At 42.5% G+C, this 27,363-nt stretch overlaps 1 protein-coding gene across 4 annotated transcripts in view; it reads left to right on the top strand.

Annotated features, from left to right (window-relative positions):
- Positions 1–27,363, top strand: part of LOC132894135 (kelch-like protein 28) — a 49,522-nt gene that overhangs the window by 10,795 nt on the left and 11,364 nt on the right. For all 4 annotated transcript variants that reach the window (XM_060933500.1, XM_060933499.1, XM_060933498.1 and 1 more), the window contains exons 2-5: positions 2,802–3,062; positions 7,774–8,411; positions 12,094–12,537; positions 24,310–24,518. In XM_060933500.1, the coding sequence (XP_060789483.1) occupies positions 2,802–3,062; positions 7,774–8,411; positions 12,094–12,537; positions 24,310–24,518 (1,552 nt within the window). The remainder of the gene's footprint in view (positions 1–2,801; positions 3,063–7,773; positions 8,412–12,093; positions 12,538–24,309; positions 24,519–27,363) is intronic.

The following is a 27,363-nucleotide window of genomic DNA, read 5'->3' as shown; positions in this document are numbered from 1 at the left end:
AGAATATCAGTATTGGGTATCAGCCAGTACTCCTGAGCTCTTGGGTCATTATAATGTCAAGAAACTGAAAAAGGCAAAAGTCTACACATTGTAACACGCACCATTGGCTTCATACCAGGATCAGATTGCACAAGTTCTGAACACGGTTTCTTTCGTAGCTGCCGTTTCTTTTTTCAAGCATCAGGCTTGAACGTGAGCGTTTGGAACAACGAATGGGCCTTGTAGTGTGACGTAAGGCCATTATTAAAAAATGTTCTGTTTCCGGTCCACCAGCCGGGTGAGTGCCGTTTGTGCGGTTGAAAATTTTTTTTAACGCCGGTTTTTCGACGTTTTTTTCGGGTTCGTAAATCTAAAATCGAACTTGACATTTACGCATTCCCAGGGCTTTCCATTAAGGCTCATACTAGCCAGCCATGACAAATAAGTAACCAGCCGGGGGGGGGGGAGTAAACACAAAATAAACTCCTGTGCATGCAGTTCCCAGGATTAAATGCATTTTCCACAGACCATTTATTTATTCACTTTACTCAAATACAAAGTAAAATGGCAGTAAAACTTCTTTCTTTTCTTGTGTATTGCATCATGAGGCGTTCCTGGCTTGTAAATCTCTTATTTTCGGTGCATGACACATTCACGCAACTGAGCATGCTATGAATTAACAACGGTCTGCAGTGGTGGCTACACAATTAAACGCTTAACGAACATTTCTCCATTTGTGTATGAAAATACACTCCAACCACTCAGTTTGGTTTCATTTGCAACCAACGGTGTCTTTTGATGCCAGCATGTAATTGAACGAGAGAAGACTGGTTTACCGGAGACAAAATAAGCGTTATCTTTGCTTCTGTTCCCTCCAGTGTCTCTCCAACACACTACTGCCTCTGCCGAGTGCGCGCGCACACACCGCATGTCGGGGCTGCGGATGAGTTACTCTCCCTTGATCAACGAAGTCGGCGGGGAATTTGTGGTTATTATCGGTACAAACAGCGCGAATCACAACTTAAATGAGTGCGGTTCAGTTTGACATTGTCAGTCCGTTAGATAAACATTTAATTTTATTAAAATTGAAAATTAATATTTAGAGCCTGTGGGCTACAAAAATAAGTCATTAAAGTAGCCGGCTGGACTTAATTGTGTAGTCGGCTGTATGGCCGGCGCTTGTGGAAAGCCCTGCATTCCGCGCAGAATATAGAATTGAATCAGCTCTGCGCATGCGCCGTGCGGCACAAAAAAATGGCAGCCACCATGAAGGAAGGAGATCCGGAGTTTTCAAACATTTGCTTAAGTGTGAAATCGCAAAATGGTATTCTAGCGAACAACAAGATAGTAAAGATTCAGAAAAACAAATCATTCAGTGATCATTTTAATAATGTAATTTCATCCGAACTAGGCCTAACGGTCGATTTAGATCTACAAAAAGTCCGTGTGTCGGACATTTTAAGTACCTTTGTAAAAGTTTTGCAAATGTTGCAGTCAGCATTTAAAATGCTAACTTAGTTTTTGTACAAGTTTCAGTTGATTAACCTGTCATATTTTATTAAATGTGTCTGCTTTTGTAATAAAGTACTGAAAGAAAAAGCAAACACAGCATTGTGATTTCTTATCCATCCATTTAGTAAAAAAAAAATATCCTTCCCTCCCGACTGAATTTTTTTGCTCACCCGGTGGACAGGAAACGGATTTTTTTTAAGGATGGCCTAATCAAAGAACATCAATGTGGTGTCTGATGCCCCATGACATCATAACAAAATGTCTCGAATGTCAGAATTTTTCTATTTTCCCACCTGGTTCGATCACTCATATGGCATGTTCCTTGGCATTCCTTCTGTAGCCATGATTGATAATTCCTCGACCCTCCTCCCCGACAACATGCGAGGACGTGAACAGTGATTGGTCAGGGTCAAACTTGTGTTGCCAGTCTCCCGATCGAAACGCGACAATAATCTATGGCAGGGGTTCTCAACCTTTTCTGCTTTGAGGCCCACCTATTCCTACTTGTAACGAGTCGGGGCCCATTAAAAAAAGATCCCCAACTATTTTGGCTCATCTGTTCTATTAGAGTCTAATAACCTGTTGTAACGTGTATTAATGGGATGCAACATCACTCCCTGTTACAGATGGGAGCCCAGGAATGAAATAAATGTAATAAAAACAAACTGTGTTTAATTGTAGATCTTGTATTTAAAACTGTATGGATATGCCAGAAGCCAAACCATGCATGCAGGGCATTCTCAGTCAAAAGGGATTAACGATCCAAAAGTGGAGTCTGGGCGATTAACATGAGAACTTATTGCCATGTTTGTGTTAAATGCAAAGGAGGGATGTGGCAATAATAAAGGCTTGTTCTTCTTAATTTACCCACAGATGTATTTATTCCACTGGAAAGGTGTATGTCAAACCAGCTACCGGATTTTGGACACTACAACGTCCTGAATATTTCACGTTTGGCTTGAAACTTGGAAAAAAAATTCGCAGCCCACTAGATGGCGCTTCGGGCCACAGCCCAGTGGTTGAGCAACACTGATCTATGGCACTATGATCGCCTAATCTGACATAATGACCATCATGAAAGACAGAAATATTGTGTCGTCTAATCTTGACATTAGTAATGCCACACAGTGTGGCTCAGCAGTCAAAACTGTAATTAACCTCATTATAATGGGCAAACATTCCAAACTGTACAGTCAAAATCTTCCTGTTTTCGGATTTTATCAACCGAAACGTTTCGACTTGTGTAGCTTCAGGTACCAAGCAGATTGAAAGTTGATAAATACTGCTGTGGATGTGTGTTTTACTAACAGATGGACCAGCAGGCCCAGTCCTATATGCTTGCCAGTCTGACACGGCCTCACTCAGAGCAGCTGCTGCAAGGCCTACAGCTGTTACGGCAAGATCACGAGCTGTGCGACATCGTGCTACGTGTGGGCGATGCCAAGATCCACGCGCACAAAGTGGTGCTGGCCAGCATCAGCCCATACTTCAAGGCCATGTTTACAGGCAATCTGTCGGAGAAGGAGACCTCAGAGGTTGAGTTTCAGTGCATCGATGAAGCTGCCCTACAGGTAACGCCCAAACTACTTGCCAAATAAGTTTGGAAATAGCCTAATTACCCAATTTATAAAATGTGCAGTCCTTAAACATCCTTAAAGGAGATGCGCAGAACCTTTATTTTTATATGAATTTCTGAGTGGATAGTATCTCCATCCTTGACTCTTGTATGCTGCATCATTTGGAATAAAAAAATATATATTTTTGAGAGTTAAAATCTAGGGCTGGGAATCGATCCAGATTTCCTGGATCGATTCGATTCCGATTCATAAGGTCACGATCCGATTCGATCCGATATCGATCTACTTAGATGTTGCTGGATTGTCACTTTTAAAGTAAAAATTGTCCCTATAGAGATCTTGCAGTCACGTGACCGGAAAGTACACAGCCGCCATCTTGTCAGTAAAAAACACAGCTGAATACTGCTGCACTCGTGTACAAAATGGATCAATTTCAACCGACGGACTACACGGCTCATTTTTCTAATGAACAGATAACTAGATATATGTCTAAAATAAACGATCTACAGATTAGTGACCCTTGTGGCTTACTGGACGTAGTTTTCACGATCGTGTCAGTGGATGTTGAACTGCCAGCGGAATACCCAGACGTGTATAATTACCTCATCAACTTTCCCTCGCTGTTCAGTGGTGAAGCACTGCGTGCTTATAAATCTCTGGACAGTTATCTTTACAGAAATTCAGGATTTGTCAGTGACTCAGATGTGGCATCTTGTAAACAAGAAAATAACAATCCTCATTGGATGGGTAAGTCACTTAAGTATCTAGTATAGCACTGACCGGCCGATTATAGAATAGAATAAGGTAATTCCAGCTGTAATTCCAAATCGTCTGTCTTGTTTACCATGGATCTGGCGTTGGAGAGAGAGAGAGGCTTAGCAGTGAAGATTTGAGTAGCTGTTTTCTGAGCTTAGTCAACAGGCCGGCTCTGCAGCCTCGCTTTTGCTTCCTCTCTCGACACCGCCTCCTTCTCTTTGCTTCCGATAACAATCCACGGAGACCCTGCTGGTCTCGCTATCTCGTCCGGAACGTTGTGCATGCGGTGGAAATCGCTACAAACCGTCATTTTCTGCTGGAAACCAATGTCCAGTAAGTCCATACGGTTGTAGTGGATATTGAAGTCCGGTACAGACGAACAACACGCAAAAATGCACACAAAAAATATAAGAAACATGCACAGGTAGGGAGAGCTTGTAGCCGCAGCCGTTGTAGTAGAATTGTATATAGTAGGGTTTTCCAGAAGAAAAGGTAGAAGCAGAAGTAGAACCAGAAGTAGAAGGCGGAAATATGGCGTTTGACCAACAAGATGGCGTCTGTCACAATCTGGATCGGCTGTGACGTCACATGCAAATGCTCCATTGACAGGAACAGCCCCATATGTGTTTGTGCATGTAATTTAACACCAAATGCCTTCTCCAGTGCAGTTTGATTCGCCGCAGGTTTAGCTGAAACTGTGTCGGCGTGGTGCCTGGATAAGTGGTTGCGGAGATTGGTTGTATTGCCACTATATTTTACCTCTATGTGGCACAGTTTGCACACTGCTTTTGTTCTGTCGACTTCGTCTCTGTCCTCGTAACGTTTGAATCCAAAGTAATGCCATACATCAGCTTTCAGGCCAGGCAGTGATTTTAGCTGTGCAGCTTCAGCCATCTCGCGTTCTTAAGTTTCGGTTTCGTTTGCCGGCACCCGCTTTTTATAGCGGTCCTTGCGCGGTCGAGAAAATAGTGCCTATAGACCCTTTTCAGTCACGTGACCTTCGTAAACGCGACCACCATTTTGGACATGTAGCGGACTTTGGCTCGGATTGGTTTGAATGCGAGGAAGGCGACAAACGGAGAACATACAAGAAAAAGGAGCAAGATGCAGAAAATACCTTCGCTATCCAGCGACGTAGGGCATTTACAGGGCAAGCAGAGGGAGAAATAACAACAGTAACGACACATTAGCAACGCCGTACAGAAATAACGGTTTATGGCACAGACCCTTTCGGTTCTCGCTCATCTAGCTGCTACAATGACTGCTTAGACTGCAACAATAATACCTAACACACATTTAAGTATCCGTCGTAAAAACGTGAAACTCATCGAGTGACGAGTGTGTTCATTGATAAGCTAACACAATCTAAAAGTAAACATACCATCACACTGCCCTGGCGCTGTGTACAGTTTACCTTCTATGGTTTGTGCACTCACCATTTGCCATTACTTTCTCCAACCGTTGTGACAGATTACAGGGAACGGCCTGGATTTAAGAGACAAATACATGTTCCTCTTGTTTTGAACACTTATTTGTAGGCAGTGCTTAATTTGTAAAGTGGGAGGTCCCGGAGCGCAGAGGATGAGCGTCTCCGGTGCGGAAAAAAGAGGGGGGGAGGGGGGCGCGGCGCTGCGCTGCGCTTCTGGGCATGTTTTGTAATAACACTGCAAATTAAGTTCATCTGCAGATATTTTGTGGATGTCGTTTCATGAGAGAAATCACCAACAAGACAGATATCAAAATCAGACATTAACACTAAATAAACTTGCATTTTTTTATTTAATTATTTGTTTTGTTTTGTTTTTTGTTACATAGTCAAAAGAGGTGTCGGATCACCGGATCCAGTGTAAATAGCTGCCGGAGCCAACGCCTGAGGTTCCGGAGCGCGCTCCGGCTTGCTCCCCCTCAAATTAAGCGCTGTTTGTAGGACACTGCCTCTGATCTGTCCTACAGTCTACCAACAGCAAAGGAACACAACGCTAGCTAATGTCGTTAACTAATAGCTACTACAGAAGAACAAAGAGGTTACAATGGGTTATTTTAGCCTATTTGGTTACACACTCGCCGCCACAGAATGTTAACAGCAATGTAATGCCTTTTCTGGCTAATTTTATTCGTCTTACCTCCAACAAAGTGGTCACTACACAAGCGCTGGTATGCCGACGGCTGCCAATCTTTCCTGTTTATGGCCGCTATCCATCTTCTCCGTCGGGATCCGATAAAATGATAACCCTTGCCTTGTTTGTTGATGGTTACTACATCCAGGTGCACAACAATATAGTGGCATGATGGAAGTCTTGCTGAAAATAAACACTTTCTTTGCTTCCGTTCCTCAATGCTGGCTGTGGTAAACTACTGGTAGTACATGTCCAAAATGGCGGCCGCGTTTGTCGTGACGTCACGTGAAAAGGGTCTATAGCCACCTGGAAGAGATCGATCCACACATTTTTGAATCGATCTCGTATTTTTTGAACGTGAATCGATATCGGATCGTGGATCGATCTTTTGAACCCAGCCCTGTTAAAATCAACCGCAAAGTTGACATTCGAGCTGCCCCGCTGAACCAGCCAGCCCTGAGTGCGTGACGTCACAGCGTTAACCAGTTTTAAGGCCGAGGCCTTTGACAGCTATAGGCCAAAACCAGACTCAGCAGGCGAGAGCGGTTGCAATGGCCTCTTCATTCGGATTTATTGGAGAGTCTTCGGATTCCTCAGATAGTAATACATCTGACTGTGATAGTCCTGAAATTGAAGTGTGTGTACATGCTACTGCTATACACGTAGAACCGTATCAGTTTGAACCATCGGAAAGTGAATCCGATAGTAACACGTCGGCCACGGAGGCTCCCACCTTACAAAATAAAGCCTGAGAACAAAGACGTCTAGAGAATTGGATGGAATTGAACTGACAGTCTCATGTGACTCTCATTAAAACAGGATGGGCGTTATAACTTGCATGCATTTTCACTGATAAAATGTAAAAGGCGAATTAATCAGATCAACTGAGGCAATCACATTCTGAAGCAAATTAGACCGGTAACTTAAACCCACAATACAAGTTACATGTATTAATCTAAATGCAGGTAAACAACGAGTGTTGTGATGGAACCAAATGAGAGTCGCGTCTTACCCGTCTGTGTTCTCGCTTCTTGAAGACCGATCTTGTGGCCGATTGTTTCAAAACAATCTGACTTTCAGGTCTTTGTTCATTCGCTTCTTCCACGTAAGGGTGAGACATTGCTGCTGAGGCAAGCATATCCAGTGGAGAAATCTGACAACTGGCCCACTCATTCTCCATTTTCTCTATACTGAGTACTCCGCCATTACTGCTCAGCTCACGCTCCGGGAGAACTGGTGCAACTGAACTTGCTTTCCTTTTCTTGTAGTTTTCTTTTCCTTTAATTGTTAGGACTGCACCCTCTTTCAATACGGATTTATAGCCAACGCTCCTCAACAGATCAGAGGTTTTGTACGAGTCATCAGTAAAATATGCAAGCAGAGGAGTGACCATTTCGTAGGCACCCAGTCCGTGAATTTCTCGCAAAACGTGTCCAAGTCTTTGCAGTTTGAACATTCTTGGGCCATGAACGCGACATAAATCCACCTTCTGTCATGTTGCTGCGCCCGCCAGCAACACATCTACGTGGCATGGCAATAAATTAGCTCAAAATGGAGGCTCGAAGTTGCAGTCAGTTGTGTGTTTTAGTATAGCGGAAATGGCGATGAGACCGATAGCCTTCCTGTGGTGACGTCACGGATGTCAAGGTCATTCACTCAGACCGCTACCTATATGAATCACTTTAATCGTAAAAATTACTATATTAGATTTATTGTTAATGCTTAAAACTATTCCTATGCCATTCTTGAGGTCTCAAGGCATTTATAAAGAAAAAGTGAGGCCATGGTTCTGCGTATCTCCTCTAAATGTTGCTGTTTTTTTTTTTTTTAAGGCCATCGTGGAATACGCGTACACAGGAACAGTTTTCATCTCGCAGGAAACGGTGGAGTCTCTCCTCCCAGCTGCCAATCTGCTCCAGGTGAAACTTGTGCTCAAAGAGTGCTGCAGCTTCCTGGAGAGCCAGCTGGATGCCGCAAACTGCATTGGCATCTCGCGCTTCGCCGAGACGTACGGCTGCCATGACCTCTGTCTGGCAGCCACCAAGTTTATCTGCGAGAACTTTGAGGAGGTCTGCAGGACAGAGGAGTTCTTCGAGCTCACCAGGGAGGAGCTGGACGAGATCGTGTCCAGTGATTGCCTTAAAGTGCTCACGGAAGAGACGGTCTTTTATGCGCTTGAGTCGTGGATCAAGTATGATCTGAGCGAGAGGCAGCAGTACCTGGCCCAGTTACTACACAGCGTGCGGCTGCCTTTGCTCAGTGTTAAGTTTCTGACGCGCCTCTATGAAGCCAATCACCTCGTCCGGGACGACCACGCGTGCAAACATCTTCTCAACGAGGCCCTTAAATACCATTTCATGCCAGAGCACAGGCTTTCCTACCAGACGGTTCTGTCCACCAGACCACGCTGTGCACCAAAGGTTCTTGTTGCAGTAGGAGGCAAGGCAGGACTTTTTGCCACTTTAGAAAGGTGAGCCGAGTAAACATTCATTCATGGAGCCAGTTCTAAATCTGTGAAACTTTTCAGCCATAAATATTTTTAAAGGAGAACTGAAGGCAGATTCTACCGTAACTGGATCCATTAATCACTTGCCCACAAAATAAGAAATTTTTCTTGTCCTTTTTTCAGTGAGGTAATATTTTCGAGATTGGAAATATGGTATTTGGTCTTCTAAAACAGCACGTCATTTAAAAATACACTGAGTATATCAATAAAAGATTTTTAAAGAATAAAGTTCTATTTCTTTGACATATCTGATAGACATAACTCGCATTTTAAAAATCCCTTTCATTATCCCTGTTGCTATCGTCAGTGAATTTCTGTCAGATGACCTGACGATAGACTCGGCCATTATGGATCTTTGGTAGTTAGCGTGCGGAAGCAGGTTTTATCATTTTTGGGTGTCAACAGATAGATTAACAGCGAAAAAACTATTTCGTTCACGAGAGAAGCCCACAGTTATTTTTAAAAAATGCTATCGTCAGTCTGACGATAGCAAAATTCAAGCCCTCACCACGCACATGTTGACTGACGCAAAGAGGAAATTCTACTGCGCGTGATTTTTGTGACAGCAGACATTTACTTCCGGGCAAGACTTGGAGTTCTGACAGCTAGATTTCATCAAATAAATCGAGGTGTCAGCTATCCTGACGATAGAAATTTTTGACGATAGAAACATTGAGAATATATTTGTGCATTCATATTTAAATTTTTCTGGAGGAAAACTATCGTAAGTTGAGATAAATCAGAGCCACTTGCGACCCTTTCAGCCGACAGGCCATTTCAATGTGTTATTTCCCCGCGAAAGTGACACCGTCGTGTCTATCGTCACTGTTCTGGCAATTATTGTTGATGTTTAAATTTTGAAAATAAATTTTATCTTTATTTCAATATTTTATTTTATTTGGTTCTAGTGATGAGGTATTTATAGCCCAAGAGCATTAGCTCAAAATTGAGTCCAACCCGGAACAAATTAGTAACAAGCTGAATTTTTCAGAATATGTTCAGAATACCCTTAGGAATAACATACTAAAAGTCCCCGGGAATCCACCTTGTGCTCTCTGAGAAATTCAAGATGGCGTCCAAAATGGCCGCCGATTGGAGATTTTTCAATATCTCAGGGATAAAACATAATATAAATGCAATTAAAATGTTAAATTATATGTTCTCTCATACAAGCAATGCAAATTCACCATTGTCACACTGTTAAAATTAAAATTAACCAAGATTACAAGGTCATTAATGTGGAAATTACATGGAATTTGATGGTTGACATGATTGACAGATTAGCTTAGTAGGCTACCTACATACATGAACATAATGTAAGACAACAATTAGACATCAATTTCCTTAATATTTAGTGCATCTTTAAGCTTTGATAAAATATTAAAGGGAAATTACATTTGAGAACTCTGTCTTCTAAAACTACAATGGCAAGCTGTTTCAGGACACTTCGTCAACATTCCGGCGACTTTCATGACAAAAAGGTCTGCCTCAATAAAAGCTCTTGCTTATAAACAATGAGTAGACTTAAACACTTCTGAGTGCCTCAGTTGTAATGCTTGGACCTTTGTTGTACCAGCAGTGAAGTAGGGAATTTATTCAAGCTTGTTTAAGGGTGGAAAAAAATGAATCTTTGAGTTTCTAGCGCCAGTCTTTACTACTAGCAATGCCAGTGTGTTCGGACAAAAAATGACTAAACTCAGCATGACCTTTTAAAAATGACTGAACTCAGCGTGACCTTTTAACATGCCATTTTTCATTTTACACCACCAATTTACTTTAATTAATATTAATGAAAATAAGTGCTCCAACCCCTAGTAATTGTGTTTGTTGTTTTGTGAACAGAATAGGATGATACGGAGTGAACGAGTAACCAATGGATCCACACTAGACACAAATATACTGTTATAATAATGTGTACATTATTATATAATGGGGCGGCACGGTGGTGTAGTGGTTAGCGCTGTCGCCTCACAGCAAGAAGGTCCTGGGTTCGAGCCCCGTGGCCGGCGAGGGCCTTTCTGTGTGGAGTTTGCATGTTCTCCCCGTGTCCGCGTGGGTTTCCTCCGGGTGCTCCGGTTTCCCCCACAGTCCAAAGACATGCAGGTTAGGTTAACTGGTGACTCTAAATTGACCGTAGGTGTGAATGTGAGTGTGAATGGTTGTCTGTGTCTATGTGTCAGCCCTGTGATGACCTGGCGACTTGTCCAGGGTGTACCCCGCCTTTCGCCTGTAGTCAGCTGGGATAGGCTCCAGCTTGCCTGCGACCCTGTAGAAGGATAAAGCGGCTAGAGATAATGAGATGAGATGAGATTATTATATAATGTTAATACACAATGTAATTAATACACACATGTTGGAATTTACTCTCCTACCCTACAAAACATATATTCTGACCTTTTAATTGCTTTAATATTTTGTTTTGGGCCTGAGATATATGCAGATCTCCATTTGGTGGCCATTTTGGACGCCATCTTGAATTTCTCAGAGAGCACAAGGGGGATTTCCGGGGACTTTTAGTATGTTATTCCTAAAGGTATTCTGAACATATTCTGAAATTTTCAGCTTGTTACTAATTTGTTCCGGGTATAACCCTATTACTCCTGGGCTATTAATATTATTACTAAATTTGTCAGATTAATAATGTAAGAAACAGTTTTGTTGCTATTGTCATCTAGAGTGTCTGTCAGAATATGATGGTAGACGTTAGTTTGTCAGATTTTGATAATAGAAACACATCGGTTTCTATCGTCATTTAGCATGTCTGTCATGTCAGGCTTTTATTAATTAGTTACCAGGACTACTGTCCTAAAATTTACTGTGAATGTCCAAGACCCCACATGCTACTAGAAAAACTTAATAGGATGATCAAAATAATCAATTCAGCAATTTAAGGAGATGGGACTTAACTGGCCTCTGTTATGGTAGAATCTGCCTGAAGTTGTTTTTAAACTTGCTTTATTTCTTAATTAACGTGTTCTTCAATTACGTTTTCGGTTTTAGTAACCTTATATCGTGATTCGTATTGGCGATTAAATATTATACTTATCGGCCTATTCGGTTTTTAGCCATGTTGAATTTGGTTCGTTTGGTCCACGGCAGGCGTCGCTTATCCGCGCGATCTTCGCGAGACTTTGAAACGTGAAGTGTCAGCGCCGCCGTTTTGAAAACTGTTTTCCAAACGAAGTATTGCACAAAAATGAGTTTAAATGACGGTTACTGCCTACTTTTTTTTCAAACTTTCCTGATTGCTATCAAAACAAACAAACTTCCGGCTTGATTACGTCAGCATTCGAAAGCGGGCGCGTGCGTCTTTTGACAGCGTTGGCAGATGGCAGTCACTTTGATTTCCGCTGTACGTTTTACTTCCGTCCGACGATGTCTCGCACAGGTCTCAACGACTCTCGTTTACGGCCATTGCTTCGACATATGGACTGATGTGTTACATAGCATATTTCAAACACTCAACTTGCTACAGCAGCGACAAAATGCATTCCTATATTTAATAAATAGAATTTTGATGATGATAAAATTTGTTCTCCTTTAAGGGTGTGTATGGGTATTCAGTACTGTGATGTTAGGGAGTCACTGGGTACCGAAGGTCATCACTGTAATTTATCTCTGTGTTTTGTTGCTCACTCTTGGGCAGCATGGAGATGTACTTCCCTCAGACAGACTCGTGGATTGGCCTGGCCCCACTCGGCATGCCCCGCTGTGAGTTCGGCGTCGCCGTTCTGGACCAGAAGGTGTACGTGGTGGGTGGTATCGCCACACACATGCGCCAGGGCATCAGCTACAGGCGCCATGAGAGCACTGTGGAGAGATGGGATCCAGATAGCAACACCTGGTCCTCAGTGGAGCGCATGGCGGAGTGCAGGAGCACGCTCGGGGTTGTAGTGTTAGCAGGGGAGCTTTATGCACTTGGGGGATATGATGGTCAGTACTACCTCCAGTCAGTGGAGAAATATGTACCCAAAGTGAAAGAGTGGCAGCCTGTAGCACCCATGACTAAATCACGCAGTTGCTTTGCCACCGCAGTGCTGAACGGGATGGTTTACGCTATCGGAGGCTACGGTCCTGCTCATATGAACAGGTAAGATATGCACGGATGCTTCTCTTTTTAATATTTATTTACTGATGGGTAAACAAGTTTATTTTATCAGCTGAGAAGTTCAAGATTTTTTTCCCCAAACAGTGTTTCCTTATTATTAGAGCGGGGTATACTGGTTTACCTCTGTCCGTCCATATCTTCGTATTTCCGTCTGTCTGAAACACCCTTTTTCTCAGCAACCACAGATCATAGTGACTTGGTACCAAACTTGAGCTCGGGGTTCTATACCGTGTTTAGGGCAATTCCATGTAAATGTCAACCTCACCATGCAAAAATAAAGCAACATGTAATACATCAAAACCACTCCCAGAGATATCATCTAGGCCTGTATTTTACAGATGTGAATAAGTTGAACCAATTTGTAACCAACCTAATATGTCACTGTCGGTCTTTCTTTCTTATAATGTAAAACCCAAGCTAAAATCAACTTTGATCATGTACAATTCTATATTATTGCCACAAGCCACAGAAATGTATGCTAAAATCCACAAAACAGCAAAACAGTAGCCATCCTAAATATTATTTAAGAACTTTGATAGTTTTAGCTGATATTTAGAGAGTTTTTCAAAGGGTTATGGTGGTTAAATTGCTGATTTTCTAAACATATGCCATGTCTATTTCAGACGCGTCACATCCATAACGGAATTTCGTCACATCCATAACGCTGACTTTTCCTTCCGAAACTCTGCATGAAATACAAAATATTTTAAACAAAGGTTTTTTAATATTCACCTTGGACCCCTCTATCAAATGGATATCTCCATTTCGACATTAGGTTTACGATTTCACAGAGTTTGATAAAAATGTACAGTCACCCAAGAAAAGTGATACTTTTTCTGTCACATCCATAACGCATCTTTTATTGGCGTTTTCTGGCATGCCCTAGATGTACTATGGGAATTGTTCTTGTTCTATCACTTCTCCAGTATGGTACAGCCTTAAAATATGCAACACCTGTTTAAATACTGGGAGACAATAAAACATGCACTGGGTCATTTGTTGCCATTTTGAGTTCAAGTGTCACGTCCATAATGCTGGAATTGCCCTTTACCGTTTTCAGGTCTGTCGCACATCGACTTCCTGTTTACCGACTGAATGCATTTACGAAACGTATAGTGTGAATTTACAAAATTTCCGTAACACTTTTCTCAGCAACTACAAATCACAACTGCTTGATATTTGGTACTGAGCTTCAGCTTGGGGTTCTATACCGTGTAGACCGTTTTCAGGTCTGTCGCACATCGACTTCCTGTTTACCGACTGAATGTATTTACGAAACGTATAGTGTGAATTTACAAAATTTCCGTAACACTTTTCTCAGCAACTACAAATCACAACTGCTTGATATTTGGTACTGAGCTTCAGCTTGGGGTTCTATACCGTGTAGACCGTTTTCAGGTCTGTCGCACATCGACTTCCTGTTTACCGACTGAACGTATTTACGAAACATATAGGGTGGATTTTGACGCTATTTCAAGAAACAAAATGCTATTTCAAAATGCCAGTTTACCAGGATGCTATTTGAAATCCCTGAGGAGAGACACTGCGCTTTACTTACTTGTTTCAGAGTTAATTTTGTGGTGTTTATAAATTGACCAACCTGAATATACACTCACCTATCACTTTATTAGGAAGACCTACACGTTCGTGCAATTATCTCATCAGTACGGGTCAGCAGCTTCAAGTCATGGTCACATGTGATCGCAGTGATTTTGACTGTTGTGTGATTTGTTGGTCCCAGATGGGCTGATTTGAGTTTCTGTAACCGTTGATCTCCTGGGACTTTTCACACACAACAGTATCTAGAGTTTACTCGGAATGGTGCAATAAAGAAAAAACACCCAGTGAGGAGCAGATCTGTGGACAGAAACACCTTGTTAATAAGAGAGCGGGTCGGAGGAGAACGGCCAGGCTGGTTCGAGTCGACAGAAAGGCTACAGTAACTCGCATAACTACTCGACAACTGTGTTGAGCAGAAGAGCATCTCAGCATGCACAGTATGTTAAACCTTGAAGTGGCTGAGCTACAACAGCAGAAGACCACGTCCGGTTCCTCTTCTGTCAGACAAGAACAGAAAGCTGAGGCTGCAGTAAGCACAGACTCCGCAAAACTGGACAGCTGAAGACTGGAGAAACATAGCCAAGGTTTTCATTAGTATGGAAAACAACAGATGAAATGTGAAAAGTAACAGATTAGGCCGGGGGTCATGTGGGTCCAGGGCAACGCCCTGGTGGGGGGACCGGGGGGCAAAGCTCCCTGGCCGAAAACGAATTTCGCAATATGGGTCTGTCTCAGAAACTGGTCTCTCTGTCAAGCGATTAAAATATTTAATCGCGATTAATGTCGCGACTGTCATAGTTAACTCGCGATTAATCGCAATTTAATCGCACATTTTTGTCACATGAAAAACCATTGTAATTCTCTTATCAGCATAAAAAAGTGAATGGGCTTGCTCACCGTTCGAACTATGGGGTACACGGGGGATCCGAGATCCCCTGAAACAGACATGAGATCCCTTGAAAACATGATTTGGGAAATGTTGGGGGGTCTCTAAAATATTGGCAAAATGATGTTTATTGACATAGCAATCGTGTGTAACAGGAAGCATTTGCATATCCAAAGTGAGCGCGCGATCGGAGATCCGCGCTCTGAGACAAGCGCAAGCACCCCCCCCCAAGGGAAAATAAGGGACACACACACACACGCACACACCCGAAAATATCGGCATAGTTCGGACACTGGTTGTACCAATGTTTTTTTTTTTTTTTTTTATTGCAGAGCATAACACGTCTTGTCACAGCCACTGCAAAGTGGGGCTGGAGCCGCCGATGGGAAAACGAAACTTACCGTAAGCCGAGCACTGTGGCTCTTCGGGGGAGGGCAGAGGACTCTGGCTGTGCAGGGCGTGGCATCATGTCACAGAGCGTTAATCTCGCGATAAAAAAATTATCGGCGTTAAAATTGAGTCAAGTTAACGCGTTAATAACGCGACATTTTTGACAGCACTAATATATATATATATATATATATATATATATATATATATATATATATATATATATATATATTTTTGCATTTACTTAACACTCAATGTTTCTTTTGTCATGTTTAATAAGAATAAAGATAGCATCTTGCTTTATCTGGCCTCCACTGTGGAAAATTTTTTTTGATTACAATTCAAATGCTTTTGTAAAATTGATTTCCATATAAAATAACTACATCATGAAGAATTAAAGCCCCTCCTTCACAGATGAGTGAAAATACTGAATAAATTTCCTCTTTTTGATTGCTTGGGTTAAAAATGCCAAGTTATGATGACTGAATTGATTATTCACTTAAATATGAATAATATGATACATTTTGGGGATTTGATATGGCGAAATGGGACACAACGGAAAAATCAAGAACACACCGGAAAGATGAGAATAACGGCGGTGGTAAAAGAACAGCGACTGTACCGGCTGAAGGTCGCGCGGGTCTCTGCTGCGGCGTGCGAGCAACGAGGCATCACTACCGCACCGGACGGAGCGGGGGCGGGGCAAAATGACTGGCCGTAGATTCTATCAAAAGTTCGATCTAAATTGACCATGGTTGCAAAATATTGCCCAAAAATACGCAAACACTAAGAAATATGAAAGTACGATGAAAAAGAAGCATTCTAATGCCTTATACTGCAGGACTAAAACAAAATAAAACTGTCAAAACTCACCTTTTCAGTGATAACGTCTGAACAGATCGCTCGCGTAACAAAGACCGCAAATGGAGGCACGATCGACTTCTAACTGCTGGAGTGGAAAATTCCATTCTACACATGCAAATTGTTAATGCGTGTCCTTCCCCGCACACAAACAACACGCTACGGTAAAAAATAGACCACAACTCATTTTATAGCTCAGAAATTCATACAAGACCAGCTACCATCGTAACATATTCTGTAAGAAACATATTCTATACCTAACTTTCAGCTTTCGTTTCGCAGATTTATAACTAAATTTTTATACGGCGTAGTGATTTTAAGTTACTACTTTTGGTGAGGTAGTGACCTTGACCCTGAGGCTTTCCGTTTAGATCAAAACACACGATCGTATTGGTTTTGGGTATGCGGAAAATGGAGTTACAATGGTGATGAAATATGTTGCATGATGTTTTATTACGGTTATGATTATTCTGTGAGCGCACCAATCCTTAGGTGTATAAAGTTGCAACTTAAAATACAATTAGTGATAACTGTAGACTTTTCAGTGGACTAGAAGCTTTTTAAGGGAATGCGATGTAGTCAACCATTTCTCATGTCCCAGATCAAGCCGCCATTTTTCCACAAATTTGCAGAATTTTTGCCAAATTCTGAATATTCACATCAAAGATTTAGTTTGATCTGTATTATTTCTTTCATCTTTTTATTTCAAATTAAAACCAACATCACCATTCAAAACCGTATAGTTTATTGACTGAGTATATTTAGTGGGATACCCCCACAGTACCCAGTTTCTGAGACAGACTCATATAAAACAAATTACACATCATTGGATAGGATATGCTAAATCATTTTACAAAAAATTAACACATTCTTACTGTACATATCATCTTTGTCAATGTGAGTCTCGTTTGACATTTCAGTTGAGACTGATGCGCCTGTTATGCATCCCTGAATTAATTTTTTTTTTTTCTGTGTGAAAATAAATGAACTTCCATGCATAAACAAAATACCCAATTACAATAAATGCATACATTTATTACAATACACAATGTTTTTTTGGTTTTTTTTGTTTTTTAAAGATTTTTTTGGGGCTTTTTTGCATCTTTATTGGATAGGACAGTGTAGAGACAGGAAATGAGCAGGAGAGAGAGACGGGGAGGGATTGGGAAATGACCTTGGGCCGGAATCGAACCCGGGTCCCTGGATTTATGGTATGGCGCCTTATCCACCTGAGCCACGACGCCCCCCATAATTAATGTTAATTGGATGAAACCACTCCAATCCATGCACGAGCTGGTGTGCGTGCCTGAGACTGGCACTACAAAGCCACCCTTGCCTCCGTAGTTCGGGTCCTTTGACCCAGGAACCCGGAAGTCCTGCAGTAAACAACCACAGGGAAGCAACGGGAAAATGCAGCTCTCGCCTACACAATCACAGATATGTAAAATAAAAGACCTGAACTTAACTAGTGTGTGTGTGTGTGCTGTTATATGATTACTGTAACTGTGTATGGCCAGAAAAGACGATAGATAAGCGTAACCGTTGCACAATAACGCTACAAACACCTGCAAAGTTATTTAGTTGCTGGCAGCTTGTAGCTTCCAGCATTACTATTGCCGCTTTTCCACTACCAACACGGCTGAGTCGGGCTGAGCCGTGCCGTGCTGAGTTGGGCTGAGTGGGGCTGTTGGAGTTGCATTTCGACTACAACCGCGCTGAACCGTGCTGGCTGGAAGTGGGTGGACACATTGGGTGGAGTTAGCGAAAGTGGGTGGACGTCACGTGATGTCGTTAGGCGGCACAAACAGTGACATCAGTGATCTTTTAAGCGGTAGTCTCACGACCCGAATAGTAAACAATAAACATGGAAGACATGGAGTCGTTAGTGTTGCTGGTCTTGGTGCTGTGGCTTGTTGTCACCGACAACACCAACAGATACTGGCAAGAGCGTATAGATGAGGCGAGGTGCATAAGGCTTCAGAAATTTTCATAATTCTTCTTCTTCCAGGTTTATGGTGTTTACAGATCCCGGCGTGCTCGCGGGGCGTGTGTGGGCATATGAGGACACTCCTCCTCACCAATCAGTGCACAGGGAAGTGTCTCCTCACGCCCCTAACCCCACTCGGCTCGGTTTGGCTCGCTTCAGCCCCACTCCAAAACCGTGCGAGTTTTGGGGGCTGAGCAGGGCTGAAGCGAGCTGAGTCGTGCTACTCTGAGGTAGTCGAAACGCGAGCCGTGTCGGGCTGAAGTGAGCTGAAAAAGGGTAGTGGAAAAGGGCCATAAGTGTCAGTATAGTGTAATGTGGTGCGGTGTAGTATAACGCAGGGCTAGACCTCAATCTGCACAGCTCTGGGTCATAATTTGTATGCAGCCGGCCGGATGGTTTTCTCTTGCAATCGCATGGCCACTTCAGGTAGCCCCGTATGCACTCGTTTAATGGTCTTCTGCGTGTTAAATAGTTACAAAATTTATAATAAAGCGAATACTTCAAGATTTATTTGGTGTATACTGATGGAAGTTATGTTTTTTTTTTTGGCCAAGGGAAGGGTGGCGGGCCAGAATTATAATGTGGCGGTGCGCCACTTTAAAAGCGCACGTGGAGAACACTGCTGGGCATTTTCCGTGAGGCTTACTGGGTTTTTTTTTTTTCCCCCTGTGAAGCTGAAATCGAACAGCAGTCGCCATCACGCTATACTAGGGCTACGTACCTAAACGTAACCTCAGGTACCGGTACAGAGGTGTAGGTACAGGTCCGGACCTGTACCTGAACAATTTGACAAATTCTTCTGAACTTCTTCAATAATGACAGAAACATTAATAAACTGTTGACAACTTGTCAGTATCTTTATTCAAAGAAAACCGAACATAACTAGGTTTCCTACCTCACTTCTCAGTCACCCTATAGTTAACTTGGGACAAAAAGTCATAAGTTGTCTCACAGCGAGAAGTGACTAGAGTACTACAGACTACGCGCAGTGGTAAATGACTAATGTGGTAAATGACTATTCTAGCTGCAAATGTCTGGTTTTTGGTGCAATATCTACATAGGTGTATAGAGGTAGTCTGGCTAACGCAACTTCAAAGCTCTGCGAGCATTTGGTCTGGCATAGATATTAAGCCCAACCATTTCCCAAAGCGCGTGGTTGACCCGCCTCCCTGAAATGCCTGTTTGCTACTGGTCGAAGCCAGAAAAGGCTGTGACGAAGCTTAAACCAGTCACATCACTCTTTCCTCTGACGTATGTGACGCGACGGAAACTGCTTGAGTAACAGGAAGAAGGAGGAGCTGAAGAGGACGATAATAGCACGATCAAAGGCGAGACGACCACAACGATAGGATTCTCGCTGAGCCCCATTGATTTGGCTACTAGCGGGGCTAACTGGTAGATTAAACTCTTACCGAAGCCGGTCGGGAGCAAGGCGAAAACATCCTTCCTTTCGATAAATACCTCCAGGGCTGCTCTTTGCTCCGTTTTCAATGAGAACTTCCCGTTGAATGCTTTCAATACAGCATCTACCGCTGTGTCAAAGGCTTGCCGCTGCTCCATGTTCGTAATGTTTCTAGTGAATGAAGCGCTTCTGGCATAGATTCTGTAAACAATCTATGGCTTCCGATCGCAGTTCTACTACGTCACTGCCTTGAACACGCCTCTACCCAGGGCCGTTGGAGATGCTCAAAATTGATTGGCTCCCGATTTTTCGGGAGCTTGGAAGAGCTGGAGATAGCTTGCCTTGCCAGACTAAAGGCCAATTTATGTTGACAACCCAGTCCTCGCAGACAGCGCCGCAGATAGCGTCTGCGTAGCCCCCCCCACCTTCGCAGACACTCTGCGCGCACCTCCCAAAAATTGTGACCACCGCAGAAGCCTCGCAGACAGCGTCGCAGACAAGAGGGCTCTGATTGGTCCACTCTACATCCGCTGTACACGCACTTCCGCTTCCCTACTTTCCCGGTTTTTGTTTTCACTACCGCCATTTTTAAAAACACGAGCGAAGATGGAGCAGCACGAAGAGCGGTTGATCGAGGAAGTGAGGAAGTACGTACATCTATACGACTCCAGTTCTAGTCATTATAAGTAACCGGAGGATAAACACTCCACTGACCACACCCACCAACTACTCCTAGCGATTTCGCGACTTCGCGCCCACTTGCGTTGTGGCGGTGAATAACATCGCGCACGCCTATTACTCCCCGCTCAACGATAAATTACAACTGTCTGCGAAAAGCTATCTGCGAAAGCCTTGTCGCAAGAGCATGCAGAGGCCTTAAGTTCGCAACAGCCCCCCGTGTTGCGTCACACTTAGGATGGGCGGGCCCAGGCTAGTATAGAGGCCCATTTCCAGCAACTCTCACTCCAGTGTTCTAATGGTACAATGTGTTTGCTCATTGCCTCAGAAGGCTAATGGATGATTAGAAAACCCTTGTACAATCATGTTAGCACAGCTGAAAACAGTTGAGCTCTTTAGAGAAGCTATAAAACTGACCTTCCTTTGAGCAGATTGAGTTTCTGGAGCATCACATTTGTGGGGTCGATTAAATGCTCAAAATGGCCAGAAAACTGTCTTGACTATATTTTCTATTCATTTTACAACTTATGGTGGTAAATAAAACTGTGACTTTTCATGGAAAACACAAAATTGTCTGGGTGACCCCAAACTTTTGAACGGTAGTGTATAGATAGATAGATAGATAGATAGATATTTCTAGGACTGCCTTTCAAGGTGGAACAACGTACAGGACAGACAGGTGGAGAATAACATCTTGGGTCATGTCCTCCAGTTGGAAGCAAATGTGAAGTGGTTTTATTAGTGTTCACTCGCTCGCTAAAGACAAAGCTAACACTTTGTTGTGTTCCTGAAATACCTGGAGACTTTTGCAGTTGAGATCTGTGACCCGACCACGTCTCACTCGAGAGAGCGTTTGTTGTGCGGTCTCCTTGACCGAGATTTCCCTCATGAGATAGTGTTTAGATACAGCAAGCCGGCTGGCTCTGCACGTTGGGAGTTGTTTCTCTGAACACGTTTGTATGTCGGTGTGCTGTAATCGTGGTGCCACACTGATTTCTCCTGACTACACAAGTTCTAATCATAGAAATGCAACAGCTTGAATTGTGATTGATTTATTCAATTTTTTTTTTCCCCCCTCTTAAGCTTGACAAAGCTAGTTTATTGTAATGTTTTGGGACTGTAATAATAATCTGGGAGAATGGAAATTGGATCTGATTTACATACAGTCGTGTTCAAAATAATAGCAGTGTGTTTAAAAACGTGAGTAAAGCTCAAAATCCTTATAATAGTTTTTATTTCCATGCATTGGGAACACTGCGCATTATATTCTACATCAAAACATGAAGAAAAATGTATCAATATTTTAATTACTTTACAGAAAATGAAGAAAAATGAACATTGGGCTGTTCAAAAAAAAAAGCAGTGTCTGCATTTTTCAATACAAACTCCAAATATTTAAGGATTTAGTATTCCTGTGAATCACTAAACTAATATTTAGTTGTATAACCACGGTTTCTGAGAACTTCTGGCACCTGTGAACAGGTATTCCAGCCCAGGATGATTTGACAACATTCCACAATTCCTCTGCATTTCTTGGTTTTGCCTCAGAAACAGCATTTTTGATGTCACCCCACAAGTTTTCTATCGGATTAAGGTCCGGGGATTGGGCTGGCCACTCCATAACTTTCATTTTGTTGGTCTTGAACCCTGATGCTGCTCGCTTACTGGTGTGTTTGGGGTCGTTGTCTTGTCGAAACACCCATTTCAAGGGCATTTCCTCTTCAGCATAAGGCAACATGACCTCTTCAAGTATTTTGATATATGCAAACTGATCCATGATCCCTGGTATGCGATAAATGGGCCCGACACCACAGTAAGAGAAACATTCCCATATCATGATGCTTGCACCCAGGGCTCGAAATTAACTTTTTTTCTTTGTGTCCCCCAGTGGTCCCGAATTCTGTGTTGTATTGTCCCGAATGGAAGCAATAGTGTCCCCATTTTTTTCCTCTCTGAAATAACCAGTGGTTAATATTATCATATGAAGTTACTATTATATTTGTAACTATGCGATTTTGAACCCTTTATATCATTTTTACAATAAGTCACAAGACACAAGCGACACGTGTCCTATACATCATCTACTTCAAAATTAGTTATTGCATTTTCAGTTTATTAAACTTTGGCGATCTCACTGTATGAATAGATACCCGTTTATTTAAAGGGGCCAACTAGCTCATTCAGAAAATGTTTCAACTCCCTACATCTGCAGTACACTTTAGTTGAAAATAAGACCCCTTTTATGTTCATTTCATCTACTTATACCTTGAATATCTGTTGGCACTTATAAGGCCAACTTATAATTTTCACCATTACCGTTATCCATTTTTATGAACTTTCCGTTATCCATTTTTATGGACTTTCCGTTGTCCATTTTTATGAACTTTCGCTGCCGAAACATGGGTGCAAATGTTAGCAACATCAACATAGTGCCAGGTCCGAGCCTAGTTGTGCTGCTGACTGACTAAACTTTCTGAACTAGAAAGACACCAAGAAAACTCACTTATTCTGTTGAACGGTATCTTCCGTCAATATCATCCACATCATTCCTGTTGTATTTTATAACGTGTCTAACAGTGTTCATCAAGTTCATTCAGTTGCTAGCGTTGCCTGCAGACCAGGCGATGACACTTTGGATCCTGAAGGTCCTGGAGACGTTATGTCTGGGCTTTCAGTTTCTTCCCCGCGGTCGGTCCACTTCAACCACTTAAGCATTTTTGTTCTGGCAAGAGTCGGCGCAGCGTGTGCGGGAGCAATTCCATTCCAAGTCCATATAATGCGGACTCCGGCCGAAGATTCTAGAACAGAATGCGCTGCTCTGTAGCCTACGGATGCAGGTGCATCGAAAGTGTAGCTACTATGTATTTTTCGCTGTTAACGTTTTAAAATTAAAATTGACAAATTAGGTGAATGTCTACGTATGTGTTACGGCTTTGTAAATAATATTAATGTAGAACTTTTTTTTCTAGATCTATTTTTTTCCATTGTCCCGGGATTGTCCCAGATATGATAATTTTGTGTCCCGATGACATTTTTTACGGTCCCCGGGACGTCGGGACACCGTTAGTTTCGAGCGCTGCTTGCACCACCATGCTTCACTGTCTTCAGAGTGTACTGTGGCTTGAATTCAGTGTTTGGGGGTCGTCTGAAAAACTGTCTCTGGCCCTAGGACACAAAAAGAACAATTTTACTTTCATCAGTCCACAAAATGTTTTTCCATTTCTCTTTAGGCCAGTCGATGTGTTCTTTGGCAAATTGTATCCTCTTCAGCACGTCTTTTTTTTAACAGTGGAACTTTGCGGGGGCTTCTTGCCGGTTAGATTAGCTTCACACAGGCGTCTTCTAATTGTCACAGTACTCACAGGTAACTTCAGACCGTCTTTGATCACCCTGGAGCTGATCATTGGCTGAGTCTTTGCCATTCTGGCTATTCTTCGATCCATTCGAATGGTAGTCTTCTGTTTTCTTCCACGTCTCTCTGGCTTTGCTGTCCATTTTAAAGCACTGGAGATCATTTTAGCTGAGCAGCCCATCATTTTCTGCACTTCTTTACAGTATACGTTTTACCTCTCCAATCAACGTTTTAATCAAAGCACGCTGTTCTTCTGAACAATGTCTGGAACGACCCATGTTTCTCAGGTTTTCAGAGAGAAATGGATGTACAACACGTGCTGGCTTCATCCTTAAATTAGGGCCACCTGACTGACATCTGTTTTTTCACAGAATGAATGATCTCACTAATTAAACTCCACACTGCTATTATTTTGAACACGTCCCTTTCACTTAATTATTCGATTACACAGACTCAGGAGCATGCATATCATGAATGTTGGGTCTGTTGGTTTTCTATGACTCTACTACACCTACTGGTAAATTATTTGCCATGTAGTAATGTAATTTCCACCAAAAACAGTGATTGATCTGGTTAGTCGTGTTGGACTGCTATTATTTTGAACACAAGTGTATAACCCCTCTTTTATTTCTGTGCAGTGTGGAGCGCTATGACCCCAGCAAGGATTCCTGGGAAATGGTAGCACCCATGGCTAACAAAAGGATAAACTTTGGTGTGGGAGTCACGTTAGGGTTTATATTTGTCGTCGGTGGACATAATGGCGTTTCACATTTGTCCAGCATTGAGAGATACGACCCTCACCAGAACCAGTGGACAGGATGTCGACCCATGAACGAACCCCGAACAGGTGAGAAACGGTCCACCTCCAGTTTACGTTTACAGTTTGTCCCCCCTAAGGTATTAGGCAGAGACCCGTCCACCCGTAAATTTGACGGGTGATTGCCGATTTCAACGGGCAAGTATACACACAGACGGATACTGAAACGGACGATAATGCCGAAAATTTTCGCACATGAATACTCCCACATGTCGTCCGATAAATCCAGTTATGTTCCGCCCACACACGGACTGGCCATCGGGAGTAGCGGGAGTTTTCCCGGTGGGCTGGTGGTTCAGCGTGGGCCGGCGGAGAAAAAAAAAAAAAAAACAGTTGCGCGCTGGCCTTTAATATGATAAGCAATGTTAACAGTTTCTTTAACAAACTGTTAACATTGCTTATTACAGTTGCGCGCTGGCCTTTAATATGATAAGCAATGTTAACAGTTTGTTAAAGAAACTGTTAACATTGCTTATCATATTAAAGGCCAGCGCGCAACTGTTTTTTTTTTTTTCTCCGCTGGCCCACGCTGAACCACCGGCCCACTGGGAAAACTCCCGCTACTCCCGATGGCCAGTCCGTGTGTGGTTCCGCCATCATTTACAAATCGTAAGAAACACAGTTTAATACGAAAAATACTGAAAACTTGAAATGAAAAATCAGAATATTTCATCGTTTCCGCCATTTTGGCCCGCACTGAATCTTGTAACATGCGGACTGAATAAATCGCGAATTCTGATTGGTCGAAAATTGCCAAACACCCTGCGTTGTAGTTTCCTCTTTCTTGGCGGGAGAACCACATTTTTTTTTGCTGACTCACTCTTCTGGATCAAGATGAATCCCAACAAACGCCCCAAATTGAATGTGACAAAAACTGATTCGTTTTTCCACAAAAAGACAGAAAAGGTATGTGTGATACATTGATTAACAAGGGGGTTTCATTGGGGTATGGTAAAATAGAATACTGTTGGTTTTTTTTTTTTATTAAATACTGTAACTAGATCAAAAGATTATATACAATTCATTGTTGTTTATTTTCTTTTCACTTTTGTTACCAAATCAAACACCATACATACATCTGATACATTCAGGAGTGAAACTGAAAAAAATACAAAGTAAAAATATGCAATATTTCTGATCAAAAATTACACGCCATTTCACCCTGAAAATGTCCTAGAATGCAGGAAATGAAGTCTAAATTTCAAAAATTTTCTGGGGGAGCATGCCCCCAGACCCCCCTAGAGGGACTTCGCGCCTGCAGCGCTCGTCTTCGCACCTGCGGCGCTTATCAGGATTATATAAAATATTATTTTTGACTGGTAAATTTCTTTTTCTGCCTAATACCCTAGTCCCCCCCCCCTCAGTGGAAAGATTCTCCCGCAGTGGAGTTCAACTGTGTCTCAATGTCACATTGTAAGATTTTTGTTGAAAAAAAAAAAAACATCTTATAGATGTAAAAGGCTCCTCAAATGGCATACTGTAAGTAGGCTGTTCACACCGGGACACTCGGTACGAGCCACAAAAGGAGCAAAAACACCGCTAAGCCATAAAACATCCACCCTAACACTCCACCAGTGGCATTTATTACAACCCCGATTCCAAAAAAGTTGGGACAAAGTACAAATTGTAAATAAAAACTGAATGCAATGATGTGGAAGTTTCAAAATTCCATATTTTATTCAGAATAGAACATAGATGACATATCAAATGTTTAAACTGAGAAAATGTATCATTTAAAGAGAAAAATTAGGTGATTTTAAATTTCATGACAACAACACATCTCAAAGTTGGGACAAGGCCATGTTTACCACTGTGAGACATCCCCTTTTCTCTTTACAACAGTCTGTAAACGTCTGGGGACTGAGGAGACAAGTTGCTCAAGTTTAGGGATAGGAATGTTAACCCATTCTTGTCTAATGTAGGATTCTAGTTGCTCAACTGTCTTGGGTCTTTTTTGTCATATCTTCCATTTTATGATGCGCCAAATGTTTTCTGTGGGTGAAAGATCTGGACTGCAGGCTGGCCAGTTCAGTACCCGGACCCTTCTTCTACGCAGCCATGATGCTGTAATTGATGCAGTATGTGGTTTGGCATCGTCATGTTGGAAAATGCAAGGTCTTCCCTGAAAGAGACGTCGTCTGGATGGGAGCATATGTTGCTCTAGAACCTGGATATACCTTTCAGCATTGATGGTGTCTTTCCAGATGTGTAAGCTGCCCATGCCACACGCACTAATACAACCCCATACCATCAGAGATGCAGGCTTCTGAACTGAGCGCTGATAACAACTTGGGTCGTCCTTCTCCTCTTTAGTCCGAATGACACGGTGTCCCTGATTTCCATAAAGAACTTCAAATTTTGATTCGTCTGACCACAGAACAGTTTTCCACTTTGCCACAGTCCATTTTAAATGAGCTTTGGCCCAGAGAAGACGTCTGCGCTTCTGGATCATGTTTAGATACGGCTTCTTCTTTGAACTATAGAGTTTTAGCTGGCAACGGCGGATGGCACGGTGAATTGTGTTCACAGATAATGTTCTCTGGAAATATTCCTGAGCCCGTTTTGTGATTTCCAATACAGAAGCATGCCTGTATGTGATGCAGTGCCGTCTAAGGGCCAGAAGATCACAGGCACCCAGTATGGTTTTCCGGCCTTGACCCTTACGCACAGAGATTCTTCCAGATTCTCTGAATCTTTTGATGATATTATGCACTGTAGATGATGATATGTTCAAACTCTTTGCAATTTTACACTGTCGAACTCCTTTCTGATATTGCTCCACTATTTGTCGGCGCAGAATTAGGGGGATTGGTGATCCTCTTCCCATCTTTACTTCTGAGAGCCGCTGCCACTCCAAGATGCTCTTTTTATACCC

Source organism: Neoarius graeffei, chromosome 11 (assembly GCF_027579695.1).
Source record: "Neoarius graeffei isolate fNeoGra1 chromosome 11, fNeoGra1.pri, whole genome shotgun sequence".
Taxonomy (NCBI): domain Eukaryota; kingdom Metazoa; phylum Chordata; class Actinopteri; order Siluriformes; family Ariidae; genus Neoarius; species Neoarius graeffei.
Note: the sequence above shows the minus strand (reverse complement) of the source record. Positions and strands in the feature narration are given on the sequence as shown.